The following is a 19,388-nucleotide window of genomic DNA, read 5'->3' on the forward strand; positions in this document are numbered from 1 at the left end:
TTTAGTTTTGTGAGAAGTCTTCTGAAGGTTAGTCATGTGTAATCACATGTTTGCTAGAAAACCCAGAGTCGCATTTTCCAGGCCTTGCCTCTCTTCAGAACTGTTTCCCACTAGGCAGTGAAACGCATGAAACTGCATTGCACGTTACACATTTCACCACAAAACCATACAGTGAGTGTTTCCCCTGTATTTGAATATTACATTGAACACATAGCATTGCAAGGCTTTATAAGCAGAATCCAGGTCATTCTTTATATCTGGTTACCTGTAAAAGGCTTGTGTGTTTTGATTGGCTAAGAAATATAGTTTTTCTGCACAGTAGTAAGGATCACCCAAATCAGGGGACATTATTTAGCATGAAAGAACTAGATTAAGCACTATTATAAATTTTGGATATATGAAAATACATCCTCCCACCATACACAGTTTCCAATTTATGATTCAAAGTCTAACATGTCATTTACCTGTGTTCTATCCTTAGGAGAATCCTGTTCGAGAGTCTGTGAAAGCTGACTTTTTAAGGATCCCACATCCAGGATCTAGTGTGGCTGTTTCGTAAGGACGGATTTGTTAAGGCAAGTGAAGCCTCTTAACCTCTTTCCAGTGTTCTGAACCTTGGCTCACTAATAGATGATGTGTGAAGAGTAAGTGCAGTTCCCTGTTCTTCATATGAAGAAGTTAGTTCATCAGTGCTTCTTTGGAGCTGGCAGAGATGGAGAAAAAAATCCTTTCTAGCTACCAGGAATCATAGAATAATTGAGTTGGAAGGGACCTACACAGCCATTGAGTCCAACTCACTGCTCAGTGCAGAAATACAAATCAAAGTAGGTCTGACGGATGGCTGTCCAATTTTCTTTTGAATTCTTCCAGGGCTGGAGCGCTCACCACTTACTAAGGCAATTGGTTGCATTGTCGTACTGCTGTAAAAGTTACGTTTTTCTTGATACTCAGCCTAAATCTGGCTTCCTGTAGCTTGAGCCACATTACATGTGCTGTAGCCATATTACATGTGCTGTGCACTGGAATGATCAAGAACTGATCCTGCTTCTCCTCTGTATGACAAGCTTTCAAGTACTTTAAAAGTGCTATTGTATCTCCCCTTCTTTTCTCAAGTGTGTTAATCAACCATTTATGCTTTGTTGGGGGCCAAAGAGTTATACATTAATTTTGAACTACACAGGGGTCCCAGTGTTGTTAAAGGGAGAAGTGTACATTGGTACACGTTTCTGTTTCCATAGTCAACAGAAATGTGTTGCAGTCCTTTCATTTTATTCATTTTGCTTTGTAGCTGACAGAATTGCAAGATCTCAGTAAGGAATGACAATTTTGCACATGACAAAAATTCATTTTGCCAAAGACCTCCTCATCCATGTGCAGAATCTAAGGTGAAATTGTCTTACCAACTTTTTCTAGTGTACAGCAATTTGGTGAATATATAATAAATCCCAAAGGCTAGACACAGGCTAAAAAATAGTGTGCAGCATTAGCTTTGAAAGTAAATAACTTCTTGCTTTAGTTATAAGCATAGTTTTCGCTCCTCCCAAAGGATACATCCCAGTTTTTGAGACTCAAGAGTTAGAAAAATATGCGCAAGTAACAGGCGGAAAGTATCCAAAGAAAACTGATCAATATGGTTTATGGTTTAGACTATTCAAACCCTAGTACTTAGGCTTTACTGTACTCAGTACTTAGGCTTTACTGTAGACTCTCCTTTCTTTTCCTGGTCTACTGCAGTTGATAGGAGAAAAACAGCCTCAGCTGTCATTGGGATATGTCTGTTTTAGTGGTTAATAAGAAGTTTTATGGTGCCTGCCCCATGCAGGAGATGCACCACGGATTGCCGGATTGGCCTAGTCTTTCTCCTGTTCACATCTTGAACAAGGGTTGGGAGGCCATTATTTGCCAGTAGTACAACTCAATAAATCATTCTGGTTTGGCCCATATTCTGCTTGCTATGTTGCTGCATTGGGAACCTGTATATTAATAAGCACTTCAGGTCTTCCATAACCCTTCTTTCAGTCATATGGTTGATTATGGGCTTCCTTCAAAGGTAGAATTCCTAGGTCTTTTAGTCATGCCTTTTTTTCATTAGCCCTTTTTAAACTTACAGGTTTCTGTATGCTTCGAGAAAAAAAATTGCATGCAATCCTTATTTCTGTATACAAGAGATAAAGGTGTAGTTGTTTAAGAAAGTACCTACGGGATGAGTCACAAAGGACAGCCTGGATGTCACATTACGTAACACTTTTTTGAGCTGAGGAGCAGAATCTTCTTGTGTATCATACCTTTTAGCCACAATGCACGATGCTGCTTGCCATGATGAGTGTTTCTTCATCTTTTGGAGAATCTGCTCAGGAGGTCCAACCTTCTTCCCAATCTTGGAACAGGAAAGAAGGCAGGAATCATCCCTTCTCCAGCTCCAGAGTTGAGGTTAGGTTTTCCCCATCATTGCTGATGATCCTTAGAAAAATGGTATTGCTAGGATCAGGACTGGGAGGAGAACAGCACTATCTGTGAACTTCAAATAGGCCCAAGCAAGGGAGCAGAAGGTAGGGGTGCTGGAAAGTCTCAGGTGGAGCAGATGGATGGGGAGAAGAACAGATCAACCCGATGAGTAAGGGAGGGTTTAGAGAAATAAAACATTGAAAGCAATAAGTGAGTAGCCAGAAATCCCAAATCCAGAGGGAAAAAGGGGCTAACAGGGAAAAACAGGAGAAGAACAACAACAAAAAGGTTGGTTGTGAAGAGTATGGCTGAGAAATTGGCCGTGGGAAAAGGGTAAGTTTGAAAGCTAAGAGAGGGAAAAAAGATGTTGTTACTGGGACATGGGGCACGGCAGTCGAGAATGATCCAGGATATGTATGAACTCTTTTGACACACCCACTTTGCAGCAAGGCTCACAGTGTGTGCATCATGCACTGTAAAGCTGCATCCAAGTTATGGTGGCCTTAATAGAGTTTTCAGGGTATGTGAGATACAGTGGTACCTCGCATAGCGATCACTCTGTTTAGCGACGAAATCGCTTAGCGACTGAGTTTTTGCAATTGCAAAAGCGATCGCTTTGCAATGGTCCCTATGGGGTTTTTTTGCTTTGCAATTATCGAGGGGAAGCGATCATGGCAAAGCGACCCTTTTTTAACAGCTGGTCGGCAGTTTCAAAATGGGAAAACAGAATGGCCACCCGCTGTTTTTCCTCGCTTAAGAGACAGCAAAAATGGTGGCGCTATGGAGGATTTTCGCTTAAAGATGAGCTTTAAGCCCATAGGAACGCATTAATCACGTTTTAATGCGTTTCTATGGGCTTTTAAATTTTGCTTAGCGATGTTATCGCTTAGCAACGTTTTTTCCGGAACAGATTCACATCGCTAAGCGAGGCACCACTGTACTTAAGGAATAGATTGCCTAGTGCTAGGCCCCCATGAATTTACGTGGCCGAGCGGGCATTTGAACCCAAGTGGGCGAGTCCTAGCCTGTCACACTGTCCATTATCCTGACCCACAATAGCTCTCAAGGTTCAGAGTACCCACCCTCATTCAAATATTGTATAGCTGAAGACAATCTTTGCCTTGAAGGGACGTTTTCTCGTTCTTTATTTAAGAAGATAATAGTAATGTGTACTCCTGTATTGAATAAATTCTGCTTTTGGTTACCCCATTTCTTTGGAAAATTAAATATAAATGTATATGGTTTTGACATGCTTTTAACATGAGGGACATGCTTTTAACATATGAGGGAACCGTGGCTAGTCAGCTACGGCCTCTCTGCCCATTCTTTAATCTCAGTGCCATTTCCAGGCATTTATCTTATCCCACACCTAACTTTTGCATACGCTTCCCTGTCATTAACTGACTTGTCTCTCACGCAAGTGGTCAAATTTTTCAGTTGCCAGGTTCTCAATCCAAGAATGTCTATATTGCCTACGGTGCCTTAAAAACAACAACTTGCTTTTGTGTTTTTGTGTTCATATCACAGGCTTCATCTCCATCTTCTGGAGCTTTGGTGGCCATTTCTGCACTTCAGCTGGGGTGGCCCTCTTCTTCCTAAGCACTCCGGTGCAGCATTGCTATCAAGCTCCTTCTAGATTTTTCTGTATATGATGCTTCTTGTGCTTCTTGTTCTATTTTGTGATGACTGGCAGTTCCATTTGATGATTATGCTGTGATATCACAGTTCCCATTAAGTAGTCATCATTATCATTCAGGAATAATCAGCTTTATAGGTATTGTTTCAGCTAATATGCTTTATAGCTGTTGGCAATGTTGGGCACAGCGACTGAAGCAAGGTGTGATTTTTTACTTTCACATAGGCTTATATCCTCACCCATTTAGTCAGTTTCAAACAAGTCCACATTAGTTACAGATAATTCCTCCTGAGGGAATTGCAAATTCAGGACAAGCCACTTTTGGAGACCCAGCTGAGCTGCATGGGTAGATGGATAGTTTTGATGTTACAGGAATTAATAGACATACTTCTTCATGCAGTGCATCAAATCATAGCGTGTAAAACACACATCCTGAAGACATAGTAATGGCCATCAACTTAAGATTAATTCAAAAGAGAACGAGATAGATTTATGGAAGATGAGATTGTCACTGGTTACATGATGCCTCCCAAGTCAGAATCTTGGAAATACCATTTGGTGAGAATAGTGTTGATATGGCTGATTCTCTTCTGACCTTTTTGTGGGTTTTCCAGGGACACAGGAAAATGAAACTAGAAAGGGCCAGAAGCCTGCTTGCAAAATTTTGCTGTTTGCAGAGGAGGAGTAGCAGTTCTCTTGGATTTCTGGAAAGAGCCTTGGGGATCCAAAAAATGGCCTTGGGAGTCGCATGCAGCCTACATGATTACCTAGTCCTGTTGTTGAAAATCCCAGTGGCTATACAGTGCAGCCTATTGCTTCATTTCACATTAGGTATGTGGTAGGACTAGTTATCTATTGGCTTAGAGAGCTCAGAGGAAGTAGAGAGATTTGATGTTACAGGAAGTAGTATACATATGGTGCAGATGGCTGTCTGTAGGCCTCCTCAAGTCCTGTAGAAATTTCGGATAGCAGGCTAGCTCATTTTAGATGGTTATTACAATACTGATATAGTTCTTTTGTTTCAGCACTTGACAACCTCAGTGGTCTATGTCAGATTGCTGGTTTCAGAGGTGACTGTCTTTGCCAAACAACCTGTGATTGATCTCACTGGTTAATTTGATTTGTTTACTTTGGTGAAGGAATAGATTTTAAAGCATCTTGAAGTTTGGAAGGGGGAGCATTGGCAGTTCACAAATAAACAGTAAAAGCAAGGTTGTTTCTTGTTCAGTGGCAAAGAAAACATACATACATGCATGCTCTTGCAGAGACTGATATGTTGGCATTTGCAAGGGGGGGGGAAACAGAATTTGTACTTAATTGAGTAGGTACAACAAATTATTCTTAGCTCATCAAAGAATTGTCCTGGGCTGTTACTTTGAATATTTTTCTAAGAGAAATGTATGGAGAACTTGAATGATAGCTCTCAGATTCTTCCTTTTGTTCAGTATCCAAATTTGCTAGCGCTGTGTTTCCACCATGAAGCTGCTAGGTATTAAAATGGAAGATCAGATGTTCAGCCTTCTTCTGACAAAGGAGGGAGTTGCTGTAATAAGTGAAAGAACATAGATGTTTGTTGATCTAAATTAAATCTGACATGATACACCCTAACACGGGGTAAACTGGAGGAAAACAAGGCATGTAATAAGAAAAGAGGAGCCAAGATGGTTTCAAATGCATGCCTTTTTATCCCAGCAGTGCTGACTAACCAGATGCCCTTAGTACTTGGTGTATTGAGAGTTAAGAGTGATGTTGTTTAATCCAGGAGATTACTTTTCTTCATAGCTTTTGGAGAGAAGCCATTTCAAGGGAATCCTCCGTGGAGGGAATGTGTAACAGATGGCCAGTGAGTGTGGAGCAAGCCACACTCTTTAAAGGTACAGAACAACAATAGATCCTGTGAAAGAGAATTGTCAGAAAGGGCTGATTTGGAGGAATAGATTATATCTGCTAGTTATATAGTATATAAAGCAAATCCATTCCTTTTGCAAAGGAAATATTAACTTCTACACTAGGATAGGCAGTTTATAGCCTCCGGATGTTGTTAGACAGTAATATTTATCACCCCTTGCCAGCATAAGTTGGTGGTGAGCTATGATAGGAGTTGGATGCCAGCAACATCACTTTCCATTTTATTTTACTTAGTGACTCTCTTGTCATCTGCTTAAATCAACACTTGCACCACCGTTGCTTCTAAATTTATTCCCCAAGTGCAGAGTTTGCAAGTTCATAAGTAGAATGAGGCTGGGGCTATATGTTTGGCCGGGCAACTTGGAGCTTCTGGAAGTTTGCAGCTTATGCCTTAGTAGGAAGAGGTTGCAGGGGAAGAAATGAGTGAGTAAATGCTTAAGTGTTCCCCTTCTGTGTATCTGGTTGAAATTGCCTTCTTACTTCACTCATTTTCTTTTTCTTGCTGAAGACAGAGGTCCCAGATGTGCTATGTACCAAACATGTAATACACTACTAGCTATCTTGGTATGTTTCTGTAGCAACCAGGATACAGTGGTGCAACATAGGTGAAAAACCTTCCTTGCTGTCCTGAAATTTGCCATTCTTTTCAGCAATAGTTCAGTAGTTTAGGTATCTGACTGCAGATCCAGAGTTTGATTCCCCCACTGTGCTTCCTGTGAGTAATGCCCACCTGTGTGGCCTTGGGCAAGCTGCACAGTCCCAGGATGTCCCCAGAAAGATTGGTAAACCACCTCTCAGTACTCTCCACCTAGAAAACCCTGGAAAGGGCCACCATAGGCCAGAATTGACTTGATGGTGTGTTGCTGTTATTGTTGTTGTTCAAAAACAGGCACAGTCAATCCAAAATTATAAAAACATTGACTGGTATTATATAACAGATACAAGTTTTAACGAAAACCCTAGGTATCTGTTAAATATTGGTGCAGTATGTATGCTGTTCATAATATTTACATCATCATCATTCAGTAAGCTATGTAAGTTTATAAAGCATTTATGATTGAGAAAGCCAAACTAACTGTTCTTTTTGTCTGTGTATCAATCAAAAGCCAAACCAATTTTTTCTTGTGCGTAACGTGTTCTTGGGGACACTGGGAAAAAAAATCAAATTTTATGTTAGGTTTTCTTGTGTGTACAGCTTCTCAAATATGAAGTCGTCTCTCAATATTTAAAAAGTGTCACATCCATGGAATACCAAAGCTTGCGTTCCCCACCCTGTGTGCTGAATGATAATGCCGGAGATTTGGAGAGGATGCTCCTGTCTGTAGCAGCAGACTTTCAGTGCTGTTAGGTTCCTTCTTTCAGTATGTTCATGCTGTAGGGCAATGTAGCTTTGCAACTTTCTCTTTGACCTGTTTTGAAGTCCTTAACAAGTTGAACTTTGCCCCTAGCTTCTGAAACCTCTCCCCTGCAAACCCCCCATGAAAGAAATCTGACAAGTTTTACTTTCATACATGATTGATATTTAATTTATGATGTACTTGGGACTTTTTGCTGTTATAATTCAGTATGATTCGTTCGTTTGATTCATGTGCTTGGGTAGATAATTTCAGCCACTTTCCTTTTCCACGGATTTTCAGCTCACACGCTTCGTGAGGCACGAGAGTCAGGAATAGAGATGGGGACGAATATAAAAATGGATTAGTTTTTCTGACGAATATAGCCGATTCGTCATATATTCGTTGACCCGTATTTGTAAAATTTTAAATGCTCGTAATATAAGCCCTGCCCCCAAAATAAGTCCCAGTTAAGTGAAACCCCGCCTTCCACCCTTGTGCAGCATCGTGCAGCAACCGGAAGAAGATGACATGACTGTAAAATAAAACAGCCCCAGAAAATAAGCCCTAATGCATTTTTTGGAGCAAAAATTAATATAAGACCCTGTCTTATTTTCGGAGAAACATGGGATGTGCCATATGGTTTAAGTATAATTTGAGCCTATGGAAATGCATTTCAAGCATACATAGCAATTCCAATGCAGTTCTTAGTATGCAAAAGTAATTCATTTCACTTAGAATAATTATACGAATATGTTCAAGCATCGTATGCTATCTACAGTGGGGTCTTGACTTGAGAACGTAATCCGTATTGGAAGGCGGTTCTCAAGTCAAAAAGTCTGTAAGTCAAGTCTCCATTGACCTACAGTGCATTGAAAACCGATTAATCCCGTAACAGGCCGTTTTTGTTCCATTTTGGGTTTTTTCTGGTCTGTAAGTCAAATCTCAGTCTGCAAGTCAAACCTAAATTTTGCGGCCAGAGAAATCTGTAACTCAAAAAGTCTGTAAGTTAAGCCGTCTGTAAGTCAAGGGTCCACTGTAATCTATTTCCTGCTGTCCTCCAGAGAGGTGACTCACCTCGTTCTGATCTTGTTTTGTGGGTTTCGCTGGATGGCTGTGCATTGCCCTATGTTGAGGATGAGCCTCTTTTACTCTTTTCCCCTTTTGAACTCTTCCCATTTGTGCCTTGATTGCACCAGAGATGAAAAAAGCCCATCTTCCTCTCTCTCTCCTCAATCTCTTCCTCCCCCCCCCGATTTTGTATGTCCCCTGTTTCCCTGAAAATAAGACCTAACCTGAAAATAAGCCCTAGTAGGATTTTTCAGGATGCTTGTAATATAAGCCCTACCCCCAAAATAAGCCCCAGTAAAGTGAAACCCCAACCTCTACCCTTGTGTCGCATTGTGCAGCAAGCAGAAGAAGACGTGTTTGGCTCTGGGGCGCGGGGATCATCCCCGTTTCCAAGCTGTAGAGCCAGCGTGGTGTCCAAAGACCGTTTCCGTGGTCATGTGGCTAGCGCGACTAGACACGGAACGCCGTGACCTTCCCACCGAGGTGGCACCTATTTATCAACAAGCATTTTTTCATGCTTTCGAACGACTACGTTGGCGGGAGCTGGGACAAGTGACGGGAGCTCACTCTGTCGCGTGGATTTCGATCTTACAACGTCTGGTCTTCTGACCTTGCAGCACAGAGGCTTCTGCTGTTTAACCCGCAGCACCACCGTGTCCCCAGAAACATAGTACAAGGACTCTATTACACTATTCCCTCTTTACCCTTTCTTGACATGATGTCTTCCTTCAGTACTTTAAATCTAGGAATACATTTTTGTTCCGTCCTCTCTCATTTAACACAGCTTTTCACACCATGGCCATGTTCTCTACAACACAGACAATGATTGACATAACATTTCCCAGGTGTGTCCACATAGTGAATCTACTGATGCCTTGAGAGCTAGAAACTTGCTTTTTCAAGTTATATATTTGAAGAAGTTGATTTCTGAATTCCAGATGAATGTGCAGACTTTAATATCAATATTAATGATATTAAGGATTTAAATTATTCATGTAAGAGAACTACGCTGAGAATTTTGCACTGGTTCAGTTTAGCATCTGTTTTGAAATCCCCCTTGGATCCCACGGTGAAAGGTTTTATTTAAATAATAAAACACTGCTCTGTCAAAGTTCTCCGGCATAATCACAGTACCATCAAAGTATAAATGAAAGTTAGTGTGACCATGGAAGAAAGTGCTGTTTAACAAATTCCACATTTGAACTAAGCTGAAAAAAGGTTTTGCATGACAGCAGCTTGCTATTTCCTGGTGCCTCAAGTGCTTTTTCCCCCCTTTCAAGTTTTATTTCTGGGAAAGTCAGTCCATGCCTTTAGGATGTGAACATGATCTGTTTCTTTGGTTCTGGTATGAAATGCACCTGATTCTTTCTGATGAGTTGGTTCTGATAATCATTTTTTTAAAAATGCATTTTCTTCAAAGTACATAGGCCTACACAGTTGAAGATAAAGAATCAAGCTGGCTGAAAGCCAAGCACTTTAAAAATACCTTTTGCAAACGCCTATTTAATCTAGTGTGGGCTAGTTGAAATGACCTGATCCAAAAATAGCTGGCTGGCTGGCTGGCTTCTCCCAGGATACATGTTGCTGAAGAGCAGCAGATGATGATCTGGCTTTGTTTGAGGCCCTGCAGTATCGTTAGTTGTGGATATAATTGGGAAGGGCTGGACTTCATTATTTCAACTGGAGGGGAGGGAGGACGAGGGAGACAAGTAAGGTGTAGGGTTCCTGCACCTGATGATGTTTATGCAGATATATTTACCATTTTGCTATAAATATCTCTGAAATCTGAATTATGCACTAATTCTAGCAACAACAAAAATAACAATCTTATTCTGTAAAATTGAGCTTAATTCGCAGAAATGATTGTTCCTGGGAGGATGCTACATTGGCCTGTTATGTCTGTAATCCCAAACTTGGAAGAGAGAGAATTGGACTACCACTGCCATAATTTCCCTGTGCCTGAAGGGATTTTGAAGCTCTGTGATAATCATGCTAGTCATGGCTCTAGCAGTCTCCCCTTGCCCTCTGTGTGTGGGTTGAGGAGCAAAAGTAGAGAATATAGAAAGCTGCCTTCTTTGAAGTCAGATCATTGATGCTTCCCAAGTCCCTGTTTTCTGGCAGGAGCTATCCAAGGTTCTGCCACATTCACAAGCACTGAAAAGGCAAAGAACATGGTCTCCAAAAGGAAGAACAAACTGAAACCCACCAACTTTTTTGTTTAAAGGGGAGGCATTCAAAACGTTTTGCCTCACTCACAAGATCGATCTGGCGGATGCCGCTCACAGTAGGTATAACTGATGACATGGCCAAGAAGCTGTCTGGCCTACCAAATGTAAGCTGAATCCTTGCCCATCTTGGCTGATAAAATCTGAAAGAGTTGGTTTGCCTGGGTTGATTCATGGTGGAGGTCAATACCTCGTTAGGTCAGGATGTGGTACCCCTGCTGCCTTGAAAGAAGCCGTGGTGCAGCCTCTCCTCAAGAGGAGATCGCTGAATTCAGAGGGCTATAGCAGCTGTCTCTCTATCACACACATCCTCTTTCTAGGCAAGGTATTTGAGCACATTGTGGCCGTTGCTTGTCTTTCCAAAGAAAAAAACAAACAAAAAGGAAATTTAAGGAAAAATATAAGATGCAATACAGGCTTATTCTACACTTCTGACCACTTTTCTGCAACCCCCCCCCCCACTAAACTATGTAAGACTTTAAGCCTTTTAAGTGTTTTGTAATAGATAGAAGACTGGTGGGTTGTTTGTAGGAAAAGTTTTACATCTAGTGACCTTCAGAGGGCAAGAGGAATTCTCTCATCAGTTGCTATCTCAGTGTGTAGCTGATGGTCCCGAATCTTGTTAGATGCATGAATAGATTCTCAGCCACCTGGAACAGCAAGAAGAAAAAAGTCCAATTACTTCCTCAAAAGCTGAATTTGCTATTCAGACTACATGTGAGTTGGTTCAACTTTGGGGAAACTCCATTCTCCTTTTTGTTCCCCAAAGAGTGGAGACAGGCCGCCTTCATAAACACTTCTTTTATTTGCAAACACCAGAGAACCATGAACAACAACTTCAGTTGGACCAACAGATCCCTCTTTTTCCGTGCATTCAACATAACAGTCCATTAACTCGGGCATTGCAAGAGAGTTCCCCATCGGGGGTTTCACTTCAAACCATTCACAATCTGTGGGTTTTCCCGTCTGCTTCCTCTGACTGGGGCATTGGGTGCTGCAACAGGGGTACCAAGCCCACTCTCTCTCCATGGGCATTTCTGGATGTGACATCACCATGGGAGTCTGACCCCCTTCTTCCACCAATCTTCCTTCTTGGGATAGACATACACCGTTCATTCTACCGGTTCTGTTTCCCCCCCAGCTGCACGGCCAGTCCTTCCTTCCTTTACCTTTTCAGCTCTTCTCCCTCTTTTCCTGTCTTACTCTCCTCAGGTCTCACATTAAATACAGTGGTGCCTCGACTTATGAACTTAATTCGTACGTCGAAAAGTTCATACGTCGAAGTACCATTTCCCATTTAAATGCATGGGAATGGAATTAATCCGTTCCAGCATTTCAAAAGGCAAAAAAGCAGGGGGAAAGGGCTGGAAATTTCCCCCCGACATCGGAGAGCGCCGAAGGCAAAAAGGCAGGGGGAAAGGGTGGGAAATTTGAATTTCCAGCCCTTTCTCTCTGCCTTTTTGCAGGGAGCCATTTGCGAACGGAGCCTTGACCTCGTTCATAGGTCAAGCTCTGTTCGCAAGTCGATGCCAATTTTTGCCAACGGAGCCGTTCGTAAATCAAAAAGTTCGTATCTAGGGATGTTTGGAAGTCGAGGGTTGACTGTATTGCTGTCTCCTCTCTATTTCCTCTAGGGGCAGTTTCATTTTAACACACTCTCCTGTCCAAGGGGTCTTGCATTCTAACCAACCCCATCCTAGAGGAATGTCTTCTTTCTATTGGCGCCTCCCCTTTCTCGCCCTCCTCTTGCTCTTTTTTCCTGATCTTTTTTCTCTTATACTCTCAATTGGGCCACGCTGTCTCATATCCCTCTGTTGTGGGCACTGGAGGGTATGGCTCACACTCCTATTTTCTGCTGGGAAGTGGTTCCTCCTCACACTACATTAAAGCACCAGACAGACTTTGTGTCTGCTTTCAGTTTCTGCCAACTTTAGCCATCTGACCTGCCTTCTTTAGCTGATGTTATGAATTATGTTGGAACATTTTATTACCCTTTAGCTATGTAGATCCCGTGTGCCTTAAAATGTTGCATCTGTTTTGGTGGTTAAATAATAGATACTTCCAGAAATGGTGTTCAAAATATATTCTGCTTGTTGTTAGGGAGCTTTCACGTGTTTCTCGTTGTGCCCCAGCAGGAGTTTATCTCCCTCTGAAGTGAAGATGTGTGTTTCAAATGCTAAGTAGCTGCCTTTGTAGCATCTTCCTGGGTTCAGAGTTACCGTCTGGCTCCAGTGGATTATGTGCCCTGGAACTGAGCAAATTGGTATTGCTGAGCATCTGTGGTTTTGTAGGGAGTGCGTGGTACCACAAGACTATTATATGGAATGCTATAAATGCGTTGTCTAGCAGGCTAAGCAAAATCCTAGTTGAAATATATTGTCACTTCTTAAATTTAAAAAAAAGTGACAATTTCCAGGCCATAATTGTGCCATATTATATCAGGTTCTGGTATGTCCATCTTGAGAGTCTTCTGAGCCTTTCTGGTGATCTCACTTTATTGTGAAAATAATAATAGGAATAATGACGGAGACAGAGGTGGTATAGAAAAGAGGGATAAAACTGATCAGGTAGGATATATTTATCTGGTGAAGTTAGGCAATACCTTTTTTGACGGGATAGGACTTAGATAGGCTATTCATAGCTACAAGTAAACCCACTATATGTGTTTTAATTTCATCAAGTAGTATGGGAATTGCGGAAACAACGTGTAGATCTCTTTGGAGACAGTGCACTTCAAAAACAGAAAAGTGTGTGGACGATAAAAATTCAAAATGAACTACAGCTAGCTGTCCATGGGGCTGTGGGGAGAGAGGCCCCTTGGTGTTCCTGGTACAGATTGACCACTCTGTCTGTAGTCCAGTGTTTCCTTTATGGCTAGCTGAGCTTATTCCATAACCCAATGCTTTTTTTTTTCCCTTCCCCACTTTCTAGGTTAGTTCATGATGGGAGACCAGAGGCAACGTTCATTGTCTACGTCTGGGGAATCACTGTACCATGTTCTAGGACTGGACAAGAATGCCACTTCAGATGATATTAAGAAGTCATACAGGTAAGACCAGTGAGTAAGGAACAAGTTATGGTACGGGTTGCCTCCATACACTCTTTACAGAGGCAGCGTCAGTCAGAGGTCTCCCCCCCCCCCTCGTAGACCCTTAAGAGTCAGAGGGAATCCTCACAACCTGCAGAGGTGCAGCTGGGCCTTTTTCAGAGGGGACAGGAGCGCATGGAGGTAAGAGGGCTGCCATGCCTCCTGCTGGTTGACACTCTCAGGCTCATAATTCAGCCTGGGGGCTTTCTGGTGGATTATGGGGCAGAGAATTTGTTCCATCCACCCACCCAAAGTCCCATCCCTAATTATTACCCTTAATTTCAAGTCGGTTTCAGGGTTCAACATTAGACAGTTCATTGCTTAGTGGAAATAATCAGACACATTTTCCAAGCCAATATTTTTTGTATTTCCTTTTAAGTATTTAAAGGAAACTGGCTGTTCCTCAGGAAAAAAAATTGAATACCTCCTATTGACTTCTCTTTTCCTTTGGGCAGTTCAGAAAGTTCCAAAGAAAACATCAGGATTTTTTTTCTTGTTATTGCTGAACTGTTTTGTGTTGTTTGGAATATTTTCTATTTTTCCATTCCATGTCTCATTCTTGGTGTTTGATATTTGAAGATGTAGATATGTTTTTATAAAGATACTATCTATAAGAGTGGTAAAATATACCAGATGGGCAGGATATAAATCGAATGAATGAATGAATAAATAAATAAATAAATAAAAATATAAATAAATAAATAATTTCTAAAATCCTAGTGGATGCACTGAGCACACATATTCCTTTAAGGGAAATTTTGTGATGTCTGTTTCACTAATCATCTTAGCCTTGTTGATCAAAATACCAAAGGTGTGTCATTTCTTCTTAGAGCAATGGAAAGTGTGACAGAAAAAGATAACATGGAATATTTATGTCCCTAATATTTACCTAAGAGGCAGTGTCTGCTAGAAACTGTTATCTGTACCTTGAGATAACAGTGAGATGTAGAACCTGTTAGATATATTTAGGCTGAGTTTCACTGTTCAGGTATTACACATCACACTGCTGAGTAGCAAAACCTCTTCTGATGTATAGAGGGCAGTTGTTTTTTAATCGAAAGTATTTCTAGTCCTTCACATAACATCATTTTATGAAGTCTTATTTAAGCCATTTTACTAGACAATGGGGAAGCTTTGTGTCTTAGCTTGGCAAATGATAGAAACAATTATTGGTAGCAACAAGTCCAGTCTGTTTTCATCACATTTTAAACAGCTTTTGATCCTATTTTTATAATTTTATGAATGGTGAAGATTGAATAAAAGAAGTCCCTGAGAGACACACATTTGCAGTAACAGTAGTGTTAGCAGAGGAGAAAGAATGAGTTCGGGGGTGTCTACACTGTAAAGCTATAATGAATTGAGTTGTACACTAGAGGTCAGTGGCAACCCTTTCCTTATAATGATTTAGGCAGAAGCTCGCTCTTCTTGGATTCCTGATCCAGTCCCAAATAATGAACATTTCCTATATTCTGCTAACTTCTCCAGGCAGAAGCAAACAGTAAGAAATGTCATAATTTAAGGGACTGATGCAATGCAGTATTTTCTGGTTTTGTTTGTCTGTACTAGTACCCAGTAGTTTAGTTAAGAGGTTCAATGTCCTGGGGATTACTTACACCAAAATATATTTCTCAGCATGATTATATTTGATTTATTTTAAACATTGGTTTCTGGAAAATAAATCTGACTAATTGATTAGAGGATATAGGTCTTTCCTAATCTGATGCCTTCCCAGTGTTGGTAGACTATTTATTTTATTTTATTTTATTTTAATTCATTTGTACCCCACCTATCTGGTCTTGCGACCACTCTAGGCTATGGCTTCTGGTTTTCCTGAACATTGACTGTTCTGGCTAAAGTTGATGGGAATTGAAGTTCAGACTTGTAGTATTTTCTGGATGTTCATGTCTGACCAAAGGAGCCGAGTTTTCACTAGTGACCTGTGTGGAAAGGTTCCTCTACTGTGCTTCTTGTTGAATGTGGTAGCTGTTAAATTAAGTTGCCTGGTTTATCTGAAAAGGACTTCTCAGTGTGACTCTTGAGACAGATGTTTGCCCAGACATTATACATTGCAGAATATTATCAGGAGACACAGCCAGAGAATCTGGACCAGAAAAGTAGCTAGATCTTGTTATTTTTCGATTGGATCTTCCCTCTTCATGTGATTTCTTCCTTCCCTAGGAAACTTGCATTAAAATATCACCCTGATAAGAACCCAGATAATCCAGAAGCCGCAGAGAAATTTAAAGAGATCAACAATGCACATGCAATATTGACTGATGCTACAAAGCGAAATATCTATGATAAGTATGGTTCCTTGGGTCTCTATGTCGCCGAGCAGTTTGGAGAGGAGAACGTGAACACGTATTTTGTGCTGTCCAGCTGGTGGGCAAAGGTAAATGGCCGGTGGATTCTTTTCTATACATGTGCTTAGAAGACCTTTCCCAGCCTGGTACTTATTCCCCTGGCAGGTGTTTTAGATCTTGATTCCCATCAGCCAGCGTGGCTAAGAGTTTGAATCTTGTCCAAGTAGTTTGGTGGATGCCAGGTTAAATCAGTAGTAATTCTGTGCAGTTTATCATTAATGAGCAAGTGGTGTCTTGTAATCTTGCCTATTTCTGGTGCCTAATTTTTTCAAAATTAAAAATATTCAAGCTTCAAAGCAATTTCCTTGGCATCTTTATCATCTTCCGTTTGTCTTATGTCTAAGAAAATGACCTACAGGTTTTCTTAACTGGTGAGCTGAAAAAATACTAGGGTTGCAAACACATTAAAGAAATGTTAGGTCATTAACAGGACAAATTTTTGTTAAGCTATTGATCAAATTTGTATACAGGCACAAAATATTTGTGATAATATAAGTAATATCTTTTTGCACACATCAGCTTAGCTCAAACATTGACTTCTGTATGAACAAAAAGCACAGTCTCCTTTCATTAGGTGGTGATTGCAGTATTACAAGTACTTTTATGAAAAATGTGGTTTTTTTTAAACTGTCGGCCAATCAATTATGATTTAATCAAAGCCTTAGCAAAATATGAGTTCTGAAGCAAAAAAGGGGACTGGTTTTAGAAATATTCTGTGAGCAATAATATGTGAAATATGGCCTCTTGAAAACCCTAGAGTGTTTTTTGTATGCTTTTGGTAGTTTGAAATAGATATGACTTATATTAGTCTGCCATAGAAAAGTTTTTGTGGTCTTCTAGCTTGTAAAGGTGTGATATGCCATTTGCTGTCATCTTTGTGAGACTCTTGTTTGTCTTGGTAAATGAGACGTGGTTACATTTTCTTTCCTTGTCTTCTCCCGGCTACTTGGCCTTCAGAAAGAAGCTATCTGTGTATGGCAGGGGTGGGCAGTTAATTTCTGTAAGGGGGCCACATGAAAAATCTGAACTGTGTTCGGGGGCCGAACCAACTTTACTTAAAAATAAAAGATAAGCAACTGATCAACTTCAGACAAAAAGCTATTAATGGTTTTGATATTCAGCTTGTTCAGTGAGAGAAATCTAGTCTGTCTTGGGCTTGAACAAGTGCTTGGACACTGGACTGGAGCGACAACTGACAGGCCAGACTGGAGCGGCTCGCGGGGTGTATGTGGCCCTCGGGCTGCACTTTGCCCAGGTCTGGTGTATGGTGTGTGAGGGACCTAAGGTGTTATAGGAAAAATAATAACTGCTCCACAAACTAGCAGTTCCCAAAAGCAGGGGCATTTGCTGTGACTTTGTGTAAAATGGGGATTTTAGGAGGTTGCTTGACTCCTCTTCATCCACTCCTTGTGCTTTTGGTGGGTGGATTTAGAAGTATTAGATTAGACTTTTGGAAGAACAGATGAGCCATATTGGATCTATCCTGTCTAGATTTTCAGTTCATCAGCTCCTTCCCTCTGCAACTGAGACATGGGTGCAACAACAACCCCCCCCCACACACACACACACATTCACTTACAATGTAGAATGCTGTTCAACATTCATAGTCCCAGCCACAGATTTGTAAATACTTTCAGTAAATCAACAGTATTATTTCATTGTTCGATTTATTTAATTTAGTGATGGAGCAAGTGTCTCTCCAGATGTTATCAGATTACAACTCCTAACAAGCATAGCCAGTGCTGAAGATAGTTGGCAATCTGTTGACATTTGAAAAGCTGCAGTTCTAAATTAATCCACAGACCTAATAACTTGCTCTGCGCACCTCTACCTCCCACCAAGTGCTGTGGCAGCTTGTGTTTCCATGGGCTCCAGAATGGGAAGTTGAAACAATTCTGCTTTTATGGACTCTTGCGTGTTCCAGGTCTTCCTCCTCATCACCTCTGCCTGTCTCCTTTCCCTGAGCAGACCAGTTGGTCCTGGTGCCTGCCTGAAGTCTGGTGGCCTCCATGCCTGGGGGCACTGGGTGACATCAGACAGCCCCCCCCAGGCACTGGGGGCAACTTCCTCCCCTTTTAGGGTGCTGACCCTAATATGAGTGTGCCAAACTATAGAACTTGATCTTCATGGCATGACACATAGCAGCTTGCAGTTCTACAGCGTGTAGGCAGTTAGGTGACTTTGAATGGGGAAAAGGTCTTGTATATCAGATGAAAATAAAATAGCAAAATAACAAAGGCAGAAAAGCAAGATCTTCATAGCATTTTAAGGAGGGTTGCATTTCAGTGTGAACTTTCATGGATCAAGACCACTTCTTCTGATCCTGTCAGAGCCGCAAAAGTGATTTGAAAATTTAGCTGTTTGCAGTAGGTCAAGTGTTACATATGTGAGGTGTTCTTTAAATTGAGCAAGTATTACACTTGCAGCCCAAAAGACTTTTTAAAAATTAAGTTTGTTAAAATTAGTGTTTCAACTGTACTCTTCATAAAAGAAGGCCTCAAATATTGGACTTACGCTGTCCTAGAGATACTCTTTTTTTTACTCCTCTCTCCCATAACCATCTGCAGAAAGGTCCCTCTTGAGGAAATGCTGGCGCGATAGAAGTGCCCTTGTGTTTGCTTCAAGATTATGAATCTGGTGTTCTTGCCCAGTAAACATTTTGGCTGTTAATCATTCCTATCATGGTGTTCTTACATGAACTCCTCAGGAGCATCTGTCATTGCCAAGAAACCAAGCGGAGAGCGTGCCAGACCAAAAGATGTGCTAGATCAAATTAGCCAAGGGTTTTGGGCTGTTGTGTGAAACTTCAGGGTACTGAGGAGGTGGCTTAAGACGGCAATGTGACTGAGGGGCGCCCATCCTAATTTAGATCATCCTCCCAGGCTCTCTTCTGCTTAAATTTAAGAAGCGGTTTTCAGGTCCCTTCTTTTCCCCCCAGGGGCCTAACATGACATCTAAATTAAGCTGGCATTCATCACTTCAGGAGCAGAGGTGGCTTTTTGTGTTGGTTTTATTTACTTTCTTTCTCTCTCCCTCCCCCCCTTTGCAGGCGCTGTTTGTGTTCTGTGGACTCATCACGGGCTGCTATTGCTGTTGCTGTCTGTGCTGTTGCTGTAATTGTTGCTGTGGAAAGTGTAAACCAAAACCCCCGGAAGGTGAAGAGCAGGAATACTATGTCTCCCCTGAAGACTTGGAGGCGCAGCTACAGTCAGATGAAAGGGGTAAGGCTTGGGCTTTCCAGAACCCACCCGGGAATGAAATCCCTCCAAGTGTGAATCACAAACAGATGGGACAGAGATGGATTTTATGTGATTTAAA

General features: G+C 41.3%; 1 protein-coding gene across 7 annotated transcripts in view; it reads left to right on the forward strand.

Moving 5' to 3' along the window:
* The window catches only part of DNAJC5 (DnaJ heat shock protein family (Hsp40) member C5), a 62,240-nt gene that overhangs the window by 35,633 nt on the left and 7,219 nt on the right, over positions 1-19,388 (forward strand). For 6 of the 7 annotated variants that reach the window (XM_072996696.2, XM_072996693.2, XM_072996697.2 and 3 more), the window contains exons 2-5: positions 482-575; positions 13,551-13,668; positions 15,886-16,099; positions 19,120-19,291. In XM_072996696.2, coding sequence (XP_072852797.1) covers positions 13,559-13,668; positions 15,886-16,099; positions 19,120-19,291 — 496 coding nt within the window. In that variant the 5' untranslated portion in view covers positions 482-575; positions 13,551-13,558. Of the gene's footprint in view, positions 1-481; positions 576-5,868; positions 5,956-13,550; positions 13,669-15,885; positions 16,100-19,119; positions 19,292-19,388 lie in introns of those variants that run through there. The other variant, XM_072996698.2, reaches the window with a different exon arrangement.

This window comes from Pogona vitticeps, chromosome 4 (assembly GCF_051106095.1).
Source record: "Pogona vitticeps strain Pit_001003342236 chromosome 4, PviZW2.1, whole genome shotgun sequence".
In the NCBI taxonomy this organism is placed as follows: domain Eukaryota; kingdom Metazoa; phylum Chordata; class Lepidosauria; order Squamata; family Agamidae; genus Pogona; species Pogona vitticeps.